General features: G+C 39.1%; 1 protein-coding gene across 15 annotated transcripts in view; it reads left to right on the forward strand.

Moving 5' to 3' along the window:
- The window catches only part of Rdl (Resistant to dieldrin), an 85,548-nt gene that overhangs the window by 58,316 nt on the left and 9,819 nt on the right, over nucleotides 1–17,413 (forward strand). For 2 of the 15 annotated variants that reach the window (XM_072910176.1, XM_072910181.1), the window contains exons 4-10: nucleotides 1,001–1,227; nucleotides 3,975–4,057; nucleotides 11,090–11,227; nucleotides 12,346–12,483; nucleotides 13,817–14,101; nucleotides 14,796–14,944; nucleotides 16,694–16,853. In XM_072910176.1, the coding sequence (XP_072766277.1) occupies nucleotides 1,001–1,227; nucleotides 3,975–4,057; nucleotides 11,090–11,227; nucleotides 12,346–12,483; nucleotides 13,817–14,101; nucleotides 14,796–14,944; nucleotides 16,694–16,853 (1,180 nt within the window). The remainder of the gene's footprint in view (nucleotides 1–1,000; nucleotides 1,228–3,974; nucleotides 4,058–11,089; nucleotides 11,228–12,345; nucleotides 12,484–13,816; nucleotides 14,102–14,795; nucleotides 14,945–16,693; nucleotides 16,854–17,413) is intronic. The other 13 variants (XM_072910220.1, XM_072910228.1, XM_072910262.1 and 10 more) reach the window with 9 other exon arrangements.

Consider the following 17,413-nt stretch of genomic DNA (forward strand, 5'->3'; position numbering starts at 1 on the left):
CGATAAACGCTCTTGCGAGAGTGAGATCCAATGATGGAGCGCTTTACAAAGCTCTCGAAGTTGCCGTCGCAACTTCGGACTTTATAGCAGCACCGAACCAAATTAACCCTCGCCTCGTTTCACAGCGTGGGGTCAAGTGTTGTAGAACGCCGGGGATGGTCTGTATAGAAGGTAGAGGGTCACGTAAACGTTAAGTGGCTGATTTCACGTGTTACGATTATCGCGAGACGACGAGCCGCCTCGATAAGCCTTCGAAGATGCCTGTCGACGTTCGCGATATCCCCTCGAACTCGTGTTTCCTCTTTCCCCTAACTATTTCCCGCACATGTATCTCTTACGATCGACATGTCACGTTCAAAATGATAACCGCATCGTGACTTCCGCGCGATCGCGAGTTACATCAATCTCGTTATTTCCTGTACGATCGTGAACCTTGAGTTCTCTTCTCTTTCGCGTAAGAAAGCTTTTTCAATCTCTTGAGATTTTCCGCGGCCTGACACATAGGAAGAACGAGGATGTAACGTAGCATTTTATATCAGCCTTTAAATGCTCCATTCAAAAAGAAATCTATCTTGAAAATATATTTTAACGATTAATGCACATGACATTTGTTGGAATAAAATTTGACGAAGAAAAATGTACTTAATGAGTTATTGCTTTACAATACTTATACATATATGCATAACATCTATCTTGAAATGCTTCATGCATTTCTTGAATTGTCAAATTAATCAAATTTATCTAATGATTTTATTTTCAAGATAATGATAAATTTAAAAAAATATTTTGCACAATAAAATAACGATAACTCGGCAAGTACCATGTCATTTTTATCAATTTATCAGTTTTTAGAGATATAAAATTTGATAAAAAAAATCACGATACCTATACAAAGTATATGAAAGGCATACAGAAAGGCTCACGTGAATCCTCGTATTTCTCTCGTGTATCTGTGAACACAAACAACTTCCAGTCTAATAAGTCACCTATGTCGTACCAGGACTTTACGTTGGATTTTTACTTCCGACAATTCTGGACGGATCCACGACTCGCGTTCAAGCAAAGGCCGGGCGTCGAGACGCTCAGCGTCGGCTCGGAATTCATCAAGAATATTTGGGTACCCGACACCTTCTTTGTCAACGAGAAGCAGTCGTACTTTCACATCGCTACCACCAGCAACGAGTTCATTCGTATTCACCACTCGGGAAGCATAACGCGTAGCATACGGTGAGTATAAAACATTTATATCTGTATATAGCTTCCACAATTATATGCATATATATATATATATATATATATATATATATATATATATATATATATATATATATGTCGTAGTTGATGACAAGATCTTTTCATAAAATATTTAAGTATTTTATAAAGTGCGACCACATTTTCAAATCATGGTTAAAAATGAAATGCTTTACAATCTGGCTAAGAATTTTAATCTTTTTATAGAATACTAACCAGTCATCTGACACATTGTCAAATGCAATGATTTGTACATTATTTTGAGATTATAGATGGTTTATTTTACTTGTTTTAAACATCACGTTTTTATCAATGTTTACAATGTTTATTTTTACATTAAGTTTCTATAGCTGTGCTATTTATTAAGCATTACTTTTGTATTATATAAGGATTATTTAAAAAGTGTTAAGCTAAAACTTATTTTATAAAAATATTTTGTAAAAATAGATAAGATTCCAAAAGACAGTGCAATTTATAAAAACATATAAAACTTGAAGAATTTTACTCAGGTTATTCACGTCATTATTTCTGAGAATTTCATTTGTATTACTTTTTACAAAACCTTAATCATAATAAATGTGTTTATAAGCCTTTATTATAAAACGCTAATAATGGCACTCTTAGCGTTTTATAAAAAAATTAAAATTAAGGTGATAAATTTACAAGGTAAATTTGCAAAATAAACATTAGGTTAGACTAAAATACATCAGGTTATATCAGGGAAGAAATCAAAAGATAGCTTTTAAGAATAGAAACAAATTAAAGAACAGTTCGATCCGCAGAAAAAATTAAGGAGAAATTGAGTAATAATGTACTGAAGGAATGTTTTAGAAATGTAACAGAAAATGTAATAGAGAAAAATAGGGAACCTAAAAACAGATGGGAGGTAAATAAAGAAATATATTTTAGTAGAAATGTCTCGAGTAAAAGTCAAAAGATTAAGAGAGGAAGGCTTCCAAGTAATATGTGAGTTATCCGAAAGAAATGTAGAGACTCAAAAACAAGTACAACAGAATAAGATTACAGAATTCTAGATATAATATAAGATATAGAGAGTTATATAAGATACAAACTCTTGTCTCGTATATTTATAAAATAAGGTCAAATTAAATTTTCAAAAAATGATTGTAAGATTTAGATGTGGAAACAAAGAACTTTGTAACAAATTTTGACATGAACAAAAATAGAATATGTCAGATTAAAGTTGTTAGAGCGTTTAGCAACAAATTGTATACATTATTTTACAAAGATTAGAAATAATACAAGAATAAATCAAATTTTGAGAGATAAAGGAAAGGAAATTAAGTGGATGAAAATAATTAAAAGCAAAGGAAGAGAATAAGACCAAAGAGAAACTAGAAAATAAACTTAAAGAGAAAATAAAATAAGTTTAAAGTTAAACTAGAAATAATTTAAATCTCGTGAAATGAAACTTAGCTATCAAATCAAGCTAGATAAAGATTAATTAAGCCAAGAGACATTATTATGTAAAATTTATATTTCTTATTCACGACATTATTATTACTGTAAGCACTGTAAAATTCTTTTTCGAAAAAGGTAAATAAACAAATATCCATCTGTCTAAAAAATTAAAATTCCTAGTCAAATAAAGCATGTTATTTTTAATTATGGTTTAAGAATGTGGTTGCCCTTTATAAAATGCCTGTTTTATAAAAAGATGGATTTTGTAATCTGCTACAATACATATATACGTCACAAATAATATTTTTAGCGTAATAATATTTAAAAGCGTCTTAAAAATTTAAATAATATTTGAAAGCATCAGATTTTTTGCGTGATAAATCCACATTTGAAAATCATTTAATATCGCATCCTTTTCCTCTAGCTTAACAAGAAGGTTTAATTTAGATTTTAGTTGAAGAAAAGATACACATATATATATCTGCTCTTTTTATATTGAGCCAGTTAAGCAGATATAATTCAGAACTGTTACTTTGCCCGTCCAGGGAATACATTCACGGTATTTCCTGTCGCGGTTGTAAATCGAGCCCATTGTCTCTATCACCATAAAACATTCGTGGCACTTCTGGGACCAATTGTGCCAGGCACGACAAATTTGTTCCCTGTAGCAGCCTCCGCCCCTTCTTGCTTGACACAGCTCGTATCATTTCTCCCTATATTTGACCCCTTCTGAAGCGGCCGGGAGAGTGTTCCGGTATTAACGCGCCAGCTATATTCAGACGATCCATGCATACCTAACTCTTGCGCTCCCTCGCAATATCGTTCCATTATATTACATCCTCGACTTCCGAATCGGAACTACCGAATCGAGCCGCTCGCTGTCGGGAATGGTGGAAGAATATCGATGAAGCGGCGAGCGCTCGTTTGCGTGAATAAATTCTTCCCTGCTTTAGAGAACGGGAATCATCGATCACTGTCGTCTACACGTACGAATCATGCGAATACGGTACGCCTACGGTAACGTTTCGTACGTCTCATCAAAGATCAAAATAGGCACGTATTAATGATATGACATGTTGAATCAATACGAATTGGTTCTTACATATGTTAATCTTGCGTGACTTGAACGTAATGAAAAAGATCGATTACGAATTAATTAATTTATATAATATATACACACTTGCACACATACATCAGACTTACTGTCGGGGATAAATGGATCGGCTATAAATCCCCGTATTCGTAAGACATTTTGTCTTGAAAAGCGATCGTTAAACGGATTTTAATTGAATGTGTTTCAGCTTAACGATTACAGCGTCGTGTCCCATGAATTTGCAATATTTCCCGATGGATCGACAATTGTGCCATATCGAGATCGAGAGCTGTAAGTACGCAACACATTTGCGCAAATGTTACATACATATATACATATATCTTACATACTACATAGGTGCATAGAAATAAACAAAATACAATTTCACAGAGTTCGACATCTTCACCTATATTTCTTCTACTCAACATATACTAACACGTACATACATACTTACGCACATTATAATGAAAGTCTGAGAGACTTTCTCATACATTTCTCGATATATTACTTCTCAGAATGACAATTGACTCGTCGTATTTTTTTAGCGTCAATCATGCACGTGTACTTGCTTGATATAATTAAAAAAATATTATCGAAGGTTTCTTTTCTGACAAATATAGACAATCAATATAGTTGCAATGTGTATGTGTATGAGATAGATATATAATAATAGGATATATCTCACAATCAATAATAAACATATTACGTTGTTATTTAACTTATAAAATAGTTTAAAAAAGTAACAATTATTTATTTAATAAAATGAAATCTTTAAGAACAATCAAAGAACAGTCAAAAACAAGCAACATCTTTGAAAAATTTCACGGTGTCGGTCGCATTCATTCATTACGTATTATTTGATTGATCACAATTCTAGTTCTCAATGAAATAGATTGTAAAATATAAATCCCGACATATGAACTCGTGAGTGTGATTCAAGGATAATGAAAGATCGCATCGAAAGATGCGCACAAGGTATTCTTATCGAAAATCGATTCTCACTTATTCAACTGTACCATCGTCTTGAACCTTTTTTTCAGATAAACGCAGAAAGACTACCGTGTATATTTGCGTTAAGCATAAAAAAAAGAAAAGGAAAAACTTTATATCTTCCTCTATCACACGTTCACACAAAGAATACTGTCAATTTCCACAACCTGTCACTTTCCACTCTTCCTTTCTCCCTTTCTTTCCTCTCACCTTCAACTACCAACGGTCTCTGCCTCCTCTCTCACCTTTTTCCCTACATCAGGTTTTACTTCCTTCTTTCTTCTCTATCTCCCCTCTCTATCTGTCTGTCTATCTGTCTGTCTGTCTGTCCGTCACTCGCCACTTCACACGCTCACTCACACGATCAGTCAGCCACACAGTGAGAATCACTCCTATTCACCTCGTTCACTCACTCGCTCACTCACCCGCTCTCGCTGACACACTGGTTGGGTTTCTCTTTTTTTTTTTTTTTATTCTATACACGGTGATTGTACGTGTGTAACAACATGGACTTGCAAAATCGGGCATTTATCTTGTTGCCTCGTTCTCTTTATTTTTTTCTCTTGCGAAGCAAAGAAAAAAGATAAATGTATGTGACACTTCAACGATTAATGGAAATAAAAAGAAATATGAAATTGTGTTTTGCCTTGTTCCACAAGTTGTTATGGTTTTGGCAATAAAAGCTCGATTCTGCAAGCACATAAGCACAGTGTGCGGTCAGCAAGTAACCTTAAGAAGGAGCTTTGACGCGCCGTAAAACAACGGCTTCTGTCGATACGCGCACTAGATACACACAAACTAAATCATCGACGAGACACGTCTCGATTAATCGAGTCGTATTGTTACATAGAACATAGAAATCATAGATTAACTAGGGATTGTAATACGCCATGGGAACGGCTCAATGCGCATAGATACATGCGAAAAGATTATCCGCCAGTATATACATATGTGTGCGTGTGCGTATATGCGTGTGTGTATGTGTGTACGCGTGCGTGTGTCGATACGTGTGTGATAGCGCTAACGTTTCACTGTCACGAGCTCGTATTGTGATTGTCGTCATTACTGCAAATTGCACAGTGTGTTGATGTACGAAAGCAATTTTCGAAAATTTCAAACGTCTCTTTAAGATCGTTTCGTTATTTATTCACACAGGCTCACATTATGAAATAATTATCGTAATTCCATAGATCGGCGTTTTAATAATTTGTACGCATGGTAATACATGGGTACCGTACAAATTGCCTGAATAAATCAACTACAATACGGTTACTCCAAACCAGCATTATAATAATAATGACGTGATGAATAATTAAAAACGCGTGTAAGCGATTTTATACAGAAGCGATTGGATTTGTGAAATATTTGCGTAGAAACGTAAAACCAGACGGGATGTTATAAATTGGCAGTTAACAAAAATGATTTCGAGCTTTATTTAACCATCTTTGATCGTACACACAGACGTTAAAGACGTTCAGCATTGCCGATTTATATAGGATGATGAAAAAAGTTTGACTTTAACTTTGCCCCCAGCTAAAAGATCTATATTAAAACTCAGTCGGTTGTGGAATAGGGTCGAGAGGTCACCGGAAGTCCGGCGTACGAGATATCGCAGAGAGTCGACCAAGTTGGTCGATTAGTTTCGTCGAGTAGAAAGCAGTCGGATTCTCGCAAGCGCCCTTCCGTCCTTAATTGGTCAGACTGCTCAAACGAGAGTTATTACGATCATTATATGAGATGTTACGATACATTCCCGCAATACGTATTACGGAAAAAATGTTCGCAAAAGTTGCTAAACTTCCGCGACGATTAGAAAGATTTACAAACTTCCATCAACTTTAACTTGGGATTTACTGCCTTTGTCGCTTTCTAATTGCAGTTTTTCCGTGGAAAGATAAAACCATTAAATACGTTTAACCGATATCGGTAAAGTCAATCATTGGAACGATAAATATACGTTAACAAGTTTTATTAGTTTGATAATTTAATTTTACATCCTTTCTCGAACTCTGTTTACGAGCATTTGACATTGATGTATTAATTTTGGAATATTATGTAAAATTTTGCTTGAGAATCATATTTATTGACAGAGACTGGAAACTGGAAACCGAAATTGAAGCTAATAATATTATATTCGCAATTCCCTACGTGGTTTAACCCAAAAATGATCGTTCCAAAAACTCTTCGTTTCTATTTATAATCGTAGATTTGATGGACGTTTTTGCGCGCGAATTCTGAAACATATCGCGGCTCTGATGGAATCTATAAAAGGAGAAGGCGGGGATGCGCTAAATTTGTAGAACTCTGGAGAGTTTCTTGATTAGTTTCGCTGGATTGAAGTGCCGGATCACGAACGTCGTTTCGCTTTTAACTTAGCCATTAAGCGCGATATTATTACCCTTCTCCGCATCGATTTTGTATTAGTACGATGGCGAGAATGATGCTATAGTTCGTGAGTATTTTGCAGACCAACCGCGATTTCTCACAATCTTTTGATTGCGTAAAAAAAACCTACAAAAGCGTACTTTAGCTACTGTATATTTTGCGTGCGGAATAAAATAAAATCTTTTTATGCGCGAATAGTCTTTCTGTTTGTTTTACGAGTTTCATTAAATTTCAAAAGACGTATTAATCGTGCAGTTTGCAGTAATCACGCGTCGTAGTGAACGAGTTCAATCGTTCAGTATCATTATTCATCGCTCGTCGACACGAAACGACTGCGACTTTCACGGTAAAAGAGCAAATTACAAAGTTCAAATTACTTTCCTGAGGTAGCTTCAGCTATAAAAAAAAACAAGAAGCGATACGTATCCAATGACCAATACGTTTACAGGACACGCTTTGTCACATCCTACGCAAAGACCGTATGCGAACGTATTTTACCGAACATTCTCCGAGAAGGGTCTCCACTCTACCAAGTTACCGCTGACTGTGAGTCGTCACGTCGGTCTTAGCTGAATTCTCGCGTGATTTCTCTTGATCATCGCACGGTCATTCGACAATGAATACGACTAATGACCGTGCGCGTCTGCACGAATACTAAACTGACAATGAAATACACATGACGTATCCCTCCGACACTGTCGTCACGACAGCAAAAAATTCCTCGCCAATTACATACGCAATTAATCAAAAGCATCAAAACGAGAACGAGCAAGCTGTATGAATCTAGCGAGGACTTTTTTCGGGATTTTTATCAATGACAGATATGTTGAGTGAAGGTATCTAGTACACACAAGTACTAATACATATATATACACGAAAGTAAAATTTGTTTTTATAATATTGACTCTTTGATCAAAAGAGATATGTGTTCAGAGAGGACAATCACGTGAACTAGATACACCACGAGGCATACGCACCATTGTAAATATATAGTATACAAAACGAGAGAGCTCTCAAAAAGCTCTCTGCTGCCGAAAATTGATCCCGGAATCAAAGAAAGCGCGACAAAGGTGTGCTGTTTAAACACTATTTCACTACTTTGCCACTACTATCACTACTACCACCGGTCATCACTTAACCATCACTTACCGACTTTCCTTTCCCCCGACCTTGAAGGGCCTCCGACATATAGCACTGAGCCTCGTGTCCGGGGACGTAGTAAGGGCCGACGACGGCCAGCCCCGAAGGAGGCTAAACCCAGAAACGGCGTGTCAACAATGGTCTGACCGAATTAAAACGCATTGTGCATCTAGCCCAGCGCATGTAAGAACGAAAAGTAAGACTGCAACATTACCCATGGCGTACCACGCTGTGGTCACGTTATCGGTATGCCTATGAATCTGCTTGCGATCTAATTCTAATCTCTACGATTCTCTTGTTTCGGTATATATTACATCTCTTTCCTTCCTCCCTTATCTCCCTTCGAGCAACCTCTTTGTACGTATGGTAGAGCAATAGACGTTAAGCTAATCCAACATAGTTCGGGAACAGCATGCGTCGGCATGGATATTTACTTTCGATTTTGAATGTAAGATTCAAAAACAAGATAAGTAAATTTAGATAATGATATTTAATAATAAGTCGCATGAATTATATTTGTTAATACATAATAACGATAAGGTTTCACATGTATATATCTATTATATTTTGATTTTCATTTGAAAATTTCTATTTTTCATAATAATGCTCTGAAATCTTAATATTTTGCATCAATGCTAATCGTTTAAGGGAAAAAAAATCTATGTTTTTACTATACATACATTACTGCATTAACAGCAAAAATAAAGGACGCGATCCCCGTTCAATGAGTTTAATGAATTCAATTCTGATCCTTGAGAAGACCTCGATAATATCATAGGTTTGTGACCAAGGATAATATTTGAATTTTAACGGAAGGAGATTGTTAAGCCCGCATGGAAATTCGCGTTCCTCACAGAACACGGAGAATGGAGCATGTAGCACACAGCATGCAATACAGGAGATGAAATGCGCAGCGTAAAGCATGTAGCACATATATGTAAATCTACCTAATCCTCCGAGAAAGCCTGTGTGTGTCACCGTAGCATGCCATGCACGAAATTCTTTCTTTTTTTTTCTCCCTCTCTCTCTCTCTCTCTCTCTGTTTCTCTCTTTCTGCTTCTCCATATCTACTTATACACTTTCCACTTTTCGTCTTAAACCTAAACTTGCTCTGCCAGTACCACAGTCCTCGGTATTTTGCTAATGTTGCCGCAGTCCTCTCTTCCTGCAGTATTCAACAGCCACCGCTACAACCCCAACCCTTTTTTCCCCCTTCTTCTCCCCCTGACCCTTTTACCTCTCGTAATGCTTAATGTTGCCCCTGATCCAGGATCTCTTTATTAAAACTTTATGAGCGTACCAATTTATACCTACGCTGCACTTAATTATGCGACGATCATCGGCAGAAATAACGAACGAACGAGCGGACGCGGTTAATATTTTTGCTAATCTTCTCTTCTTCGTAGCGGGCTCATTACTGCCAGTGGACGCGATATGCTTGTTCCATAATTTCTGTTTAAGCATAGGCTCATTTGCAAGTATAACGAGCGTAGCTCGTCGGAAACGTACAATTAAAAAAAAAACCGAGAGAAAAAACCGGCGAAATACGTCCGAATATATCCGAGATATTATGAAACGTCAGCATTACTATCCTCTCATTAGTATGGCGGACGTAAATTTCTCACGTGGGTGAGTAAAACCTGTTATTCCCGCCGCTCCACCGGCGGTGCCGAACAAGCCCGTTGCGAATCGTAACGCCATTACCGAAATCGTGGTTTTGCGCGACTGGTTTGTCGCGTACAGCTGCGATCTGCATCCGTGACGTATGTACGCATACGTATAACCGGGATAAAACGTGGCGGCGAAAATCCAAAATCAGAAATTCCAAAAACAAAAGCAATTAATCTGGCATATTCGGAGGCGTACCGCTTAATCCACGTTTAGCCGATGCTCGCGCAATGTGAGGCCGCCACCGCGACGGAATGCCACTTTGGTGTCTGGAATGCGGTGTAATGATCGTAATCACCTAAGATTCAGTTACGGAGGAATGTTTCTCGGTGCGGTATGTACGGAGTCGGAGGCCACGCGAAGGGAATTAGACGGCGAAGCGCGAATTATAATGATCGATAAATCGAAAAAAAAAAAAAAACAAAATCGATCGTCGACTATTCGTTGAGACGAGTGAAAAGTGAAGAAAGCGCTAATTAATCAGACGTATTATCGATCAATTTTGTCAATTTTCGCGTGCCCTCGGACGTCGTAAACGCACGAGGTTTTTTTGGAAACATCATAGACACGTCGGAGAAGGCATTACTTCGTCGATAGAAGATATCGATATAAAAACTTGCAATATTTTTTATATAGATTCAAAGATAAGGTATCGAAATTCTTGCGCGGAACGGCATTGCTCTACTTTTGCTATAAACTCACAGCTTTTTGATATAAAATTCTTCCATAAAACTCAGCATTCACTCTTTTTTTTACGCTTATAAAATATTGCGTATTTGCAAGAAAATTTCAGAATATGTTTTAGATCACAATTTTAATTAAAAAAAGACGCACAGATGGATATATATTTTTTTAATTAAAATTATAATGCCTAATTTGATGACGTCTATGATGCAGCAGCACGGAGGGCATCCTAAATCGATTCCGCGCGAAGAGAAATTTATGCTACATAAATTCCCGATAGAATTGGATTGTGACGCAACAAGGGGAACCGCTTTAGGTTGCTCGTGATAACTTTGCTTCTAATTACTGTACTCCCCGAGGTACCCCTCCGTCTTCCCGTTCCGAACCGAACACCACCTCAGTGTCTAATTCTTGTATGTTAGAGCGAAGATATTTGTGTTCTTGTTCTCCCGGCAGTTGGATACACAATGCGCGATATTCGGTACAAATGGAACGCCGGCCTACAGTCGGTCGGCATCTCGAACGAAGTGGAACTACCGCAGTTTCGCGTGCTCGGTCACAGGCAACGACAGACAACCATACACCTATCTACAGGTAGATATTCCCCTCTTATTCGTTCTCTTCCTTCCGTCCAAAAGTTCGCGTCAGTATAATATATGTATATATACACATCAGTCCTGATCATAATTATCATAATTATCTTCGCGGATAATAATATGCTGTCAGGATGAGCGATAATGATTTTCTTATCTCAGGAATATGTGTAAATATGCACCCTATTTATACGAGATCACGATTTAGATGCAAAATTTCCACGCGCGATACATATTATATATATATATATTTTTTGTTTTTACCCGCACAGATATGCACCGATCACTGTCATCTTTTCGCGAATACGATTAATTACGAGCTTAATCTCAATGGACTACTGCGTAGTCTTATGGCCGTTAATGTCGACCGATCGACATTATCGGTTTTTCCCTACCCTACGAAAGACGCAAACGTTAGTTAGTTGAGTTATACGCGTATCCATCGTTCCCAGACGTGATTTCCTCTTCACGCTTGTAGGTGGACGGTATACTATTTTCACTTTTATTGTATGTCTTTTTTTATTACATGAACCTGTAAAAAGGTAAATGTTTCGATAATAACGTATCAAATAATAATAGTTTATATATATATATATATATATATATATATATATATATATATATATATATAAGTCGCTAATGAAATAGTATTACGTCCATCTTTTTTTGGCCCAACATTCACCATCTACAACATCATAACAATAATCGACACGACGGACTCGTAAATATACTACGACGGATAATACTCGCCTCTTACTTCTCGATCGTGCTTAACGATCGAGAGAATCTTTCGTCCACGATCTCTCATTACACGTCAGATATTCGGTTTACACGCTCCTTTAAAAATTAGTTGAATATGAGCTGTCGATTGCTCTCATCGTGAGAGCACTTGTTACGAAGGAGGACAGTAAGATAAACTGAGAGGGACAGATAGATAGAAAGAAAAGAGAAAAGGAACAAAAACTGTGAACGGAGAGAAAAGGGAGAAAGTGAAAGAGAGCGGACTTGTGAGGTTTGATGGGGGTGCGAGGTAAGTGGAGGCCCCCTCGGAGCTGAAATGCGTTTGAGGGCTTCCGCGAAGGTACGTACCAACCGCGGGGGGTCTCTCTATTTTTTCAGTCGGATACACGATGAGGGACATCCGGTACAAGTGGAACGAGGGCCCGAACAGCGTCGGGGTCAGCAACGAGGTCTCCCTGCCTCAGTTCAAGGTCCTCGGCCATCGTCAACGAGCCATGGAGATTAGTCTTACCACCGGTAACGTATGAACACAACCCCACCCCACCCCCCACCACCAACAAATAATTGTTCAACCCTCGCTTTTAACGGCATGGGTAAGGTGGAGAGACACGTGAGCGCTATCCGATGTCTGCAGGCGCAATTGCCGCTCATAAAAGAAACCGTCGTAAATCCTGTGTACCTTACTTACATTAAAGCCGTCGATCGATCGATCGATCTCTCTCTTTCTCGCGATCTCACGCGATCTCACGCATTGTAACCCCGTCGAATAGCGGAGCTGGCTGGCCATTTCAGTTCGCCGCGCCGGCTCGAATTCGAAGTCGAACGATCAGTCGCGGTTCAGCTGCGAAAGACTTGCTCTCATCCAGAAATCATCTTTCTACATTTCTTTGCTCAGTTGAATTCTCAGTTGAATTTTTGGGTAAACGCAATTATCTTCGTACAAACGTCATAATGTACCACCGTCAATCTCTACCACTCAGTCTCAGCCACTCTTGTGGTATTCGGCAGATAATTGTGATATTCAATGATGTAACGTGCACTTGAGTCGAAAACGATCTTACGTAGTCACGAACATAGTCTTAATCTTTCATCCTTCGATGCTTTGTACCATCTACTGATTACGCCGCAGGTGGCGATTAGATGATGCACAACCATGATGCTAATGTCTTTCTTTCTCCTCGCTGTATCTTCTCCGAGGGTGCGACGCACGAGAAATAAATTTTACAGCAATTCGCTAAAACGGAAAAGAGCGTCGTAGGATACGAATTGGGAGACAACTCAATTTTCCGTTTCTTCATCGATTCTTCATCTTTTTCCTTTCCCGATCGCATCTCGAACCTCTTGAACGGCGCACGATACACGCCGTTCAGCACTTCATATACGGCAACGTGCATGCACGCACACCTACATTAGCAGACATATGTACACAACAACGAGTACAAAGAGTCGCGCACAAAGAATCAACGACGAGAATTTCACTTAACATCCAGCCAGCTCTGGCGCGCCGTATTTCCGGCCAATTCCGACGCAAGAAGTGGAGAGAGTTTGCGAACGATAAAACCATTTTTTTCCTGGCAGAGGCCAGTGATAGAACGAAGAGAAATCGAAGGGCGGAAAATACAGAGAAGAATGGAAAGAGCGATGGAAGAAGGAGGGAGAAAGGGATAGAGAAAGAGAGAAAAAGAGAAAGAGAGAAAGAGAGAGAGATGCAAGGAACGAGAAGGCGAGAAAGAGAGAGAGAGAGAGATAAGGAATAGTGAGGAGGAAGGACAGTGAGCACGGGAGATAAAGAGACATTAAATAGCGCCTCTCCGTCTCCCTGTCCTGACCTTCGATCTTTTAATCGTAGGGAATTACTCGCGGCTGGCCTGCGAGATCCAGTTCGTACGGTCGATGGGCTACTACCTGATCCAGATCTACATACCCTCGGGGCTGATTGTCATAATATCGTGGGTGAGCTTTTGGCTAAACCGAAACGCGACCCCCGCTCGGGTGGCCCTCGGAGTAACCACTGTGCTCACTATGACGACCCTAATGTCCTCGACGAACGCGGCGCTACCAAAGATCTCCTACGTCAAGTCCATCGACGTCTATCTGGGCACCTGCTTCGTCATGGTCTTTGCCTCGTTGCTCGGTGAGTGCGATCGTGTACTCTTCCGTGCCTTTACGTCGCTGCCATTAAGCTTTCCATCCTGCGTCCTCTCATATACTCCGTATAGCTCGGAGCCGTGCCGTTCCAGTAGCGAGCTCGTAGAGTATCGTAGACGGATACTTGTGCAGGGCTCACGTGACAAATGCAAGGGACCCATTTTCCTCGAAATCGTTACTTATCGTTGGCAATGATAGAAAGAGAGAAAGAGAGAGTTGCCGTTGTTTCAACTATCATTATCGTGATAGTACGGCGCCTCAAAAATCGTTTACGCAAAGCATTCGCAAAAGCATGAAAAAAAAACCAATGCGGTGAGAGTCCCGCGGATTTAACCAAACGATTTAGCTAACACACGGCCTTATGTACACATACACATATATACATACACAACATTGTTGCGTTTTCATAACTGCGATCGCGAGTACCTCATTACGTACGACACCAAGGTACTTCGCCATCGCGGTGCTCTGCATGGCAGGGTTTCCAGGGAGATGGCTTTCTTTCATCTGCACGTGAGCTCTACACAAGTACCGGGAGCGCAAGCATGAGTGAGATTCTCGACGGATGGAAGTGGGGCCCGTGAAAAACCGGGCTTACCGCCCGGGTCTTACAGTGGCAGACGTGTCGTGGCATTGAATGGTTACGTGTTTTCATTCCCGTGGATTCTTCTTCTTCGCAGAATACGCCACGGTGGGCTACATGGCGAAGAGGATTCAGATGCGGAAGAATCGCTTTCAAAAGATAGCTGAGAGCATGAAGGCCGCGAGCGAGAATCCAGGACCGCCGCGCGTGCCCGGCGATCATGGCGATCACGCGCCTAAGCAAACTGTGAGTAACGTCGGCCAGAGCGTCGTCGTGTGTCCGAGTTTTTTTTTTCTTCCATGCAGAATGTCGTTTCGTCACCGCGAAATTTTTTAACCAGATCCAGGTGATCCAGACGTACCTAATGCTCCTCTGGACGAGTTAACACGCTTTCTTTCAGCGCATCTTAGGCGATCGGCTCTGTCGACACATCCAGACGTCGATCGTGGCACATAATTATATTTATCATTATAACATAATCATATAATACTTGATTCATAATTTTATCGGCTCCCGAGAGTCATATGATACTCAAAATGTTAGATTATAAATATCCATGTTTGTTCCATCCACATCAGCACAACGAAGAAAATCCCATCGTTCGAAATTAATTTTAAAGGATCAATTTTAAAAACAGCACATGGTGATATTGAATGATGTAGTGGTAGTTGAAACCACAAAAATTCAATATCTTCAATAATCATCGGCAAAAAAAACCGACATTAGAGCTAACCGAGCTCTTACCTTCGTCACAAAGGCAGGCTCAACAGGACGGAGCCGAGCATTATCCTCGTTCCGGTTCAGCACGTACTCATCGCGCGATTTAAATATGCACACTTCCCCCCAAAAAAACTAGAAACAGCAGGCTCGACTCGTGAAAGGTCAAAAGCTAAAAGGTTCTGCGAGATGAATTCCCATTCGGCCGCGCAACACGCCGGACAGAGTATTTCGTGCCATTACAGATACGACGCACTATAAATTTTCTTTTAATCTTGGGTATTGTAAATCGGGAAAATGAAAAATATTAAAGGACCGAAAGAAAAAGGAGAAAAAAGAGTACATTGTAAGGGAGACAAGAAGAAAGAAATAAATAGAAGCTAGGGATGTACGAGAAGGAGAAAGAACAATCATAAAATGTCAAAATAAGATATTTTAATTAATAACTAGAAAATTAATTATTTACAATTTGCCAGCAAATTTTTAATGATGAAATATAACTCTCTTGATTTTATATATATATATATATATATATATATATATATATATATATATACTCCTAATAATTATATTTTTCTCTCGAGAGACATCTAATAGTCATCCCCTTTAAAATATTTTTAAAAAAATATCTATACATTTAATCAATACTTTTATTAATTTAATTTTTTCAGAAAAATGCAACTCCATTTGATAATAAAAATAATAAAACTATGAAAATTATCTCACAATTGTACTACACTATATAATATATAAAACGTGTGTGCAGTCGTCAATATTAATTTAATCAGAAATGAAATTTTAATAATAAACTTCTTTCTCGTCGAAAATAGATACATATCTATTTTCCCCTTTGCATCTCATCCCAACAGTATCTATATAAATAGCACCATATACACCAGCTTCCAATTGAATTTTCACAAATCTCTTTTGCTTGAGCACGAGCAATCGCACCGCGCGTTTCTATAAAACCGCGGTCTTTTTACGAGAGACTTTCCCCACTTTTTACATTTACGAATAAGCTAACAGACACGAGTCGCGCAATAATAGTCGCGACACATAAAGGCAGGTGAGTCTCTCGAATACTGATCGCCCCCAATAAAAACCACTATATAAAAATCAGACGTCACCGCTATTGAACGATAAAAAAAAAAAAATACACAATGCCCGGTCCTCGGTGTCGCATGCCAATCCGACAAAAAGAAAGGGGGGTAAACCTCGGGTGAGGAACACCCCACGGCGAACTGCCGTGTCTCTTGTAAGTGGTCCCGTGTTGTCCAGGAGGTGCGGTTCAAGGTGCACGACCCAAAGGCACACAGCAAAGGTGGGACACTTGAAAACACCATAAACGGTCGCGCCGACGAGGAAACGGCGGGCGCACCGCAACATATTATTCATCCTGGCAAGGACATCACCAAGCTCTACGGTATGAGTAGACCATGTACGCACATTTATAACACTATTTAACCCTTCGCCTGGCAAGCTATCAAACAGAGTATTCCGGTTCTTAGCTTGGCAGGCTGTCTATTTCAACGAGCTTCTGTGAACGGGGCGTATAATAAACGTCACTGTACGGCTTAACCGTCAGCGAGCTTGTGAAGCCACTGGCGTGGCATCATCGCCAGGCCCGATAAGGCCGTCAATATGAACATCGAGTACTTTGAACTTTAACCAAGATTATGCAACTATTTATGGCCGATGATGCCACGCTCCTGCGACCGTTGTACTATATATATATATATATATATATATATATATATATATATATATATATATATATATCTTTATGCGCTTTCAATCACCATCTCCGAAATCGCTTGTCACTGATCATGCTATGAAAAGCTTCTTGCATTGAGAAATTTTTATATACGATTTATTTTTTCAAGCATTACGATGCACTATATTTAGATTACGCTTCTTTCTCGTACTCTCTTAAGAGAAACGGCACCGCGCGAAATCGGAAGCTCACTGAAATATGCAATTGTCCTCCCTCCACTACCA

This window comes from Anoplolepis gracilipes, chromosome 2 (genome assembly GCF_047496725.1).
Source record: "Anoplolepis gracilipes chromosome 2, ASM4749672v1, whole genome shotgun sequence".
NCBI lineage: Eukaryota > Metazoa > Arthropoda > Insecta > Hymenoptera > Formicidae > Anoplolepis > Anoplolepis gracilipes.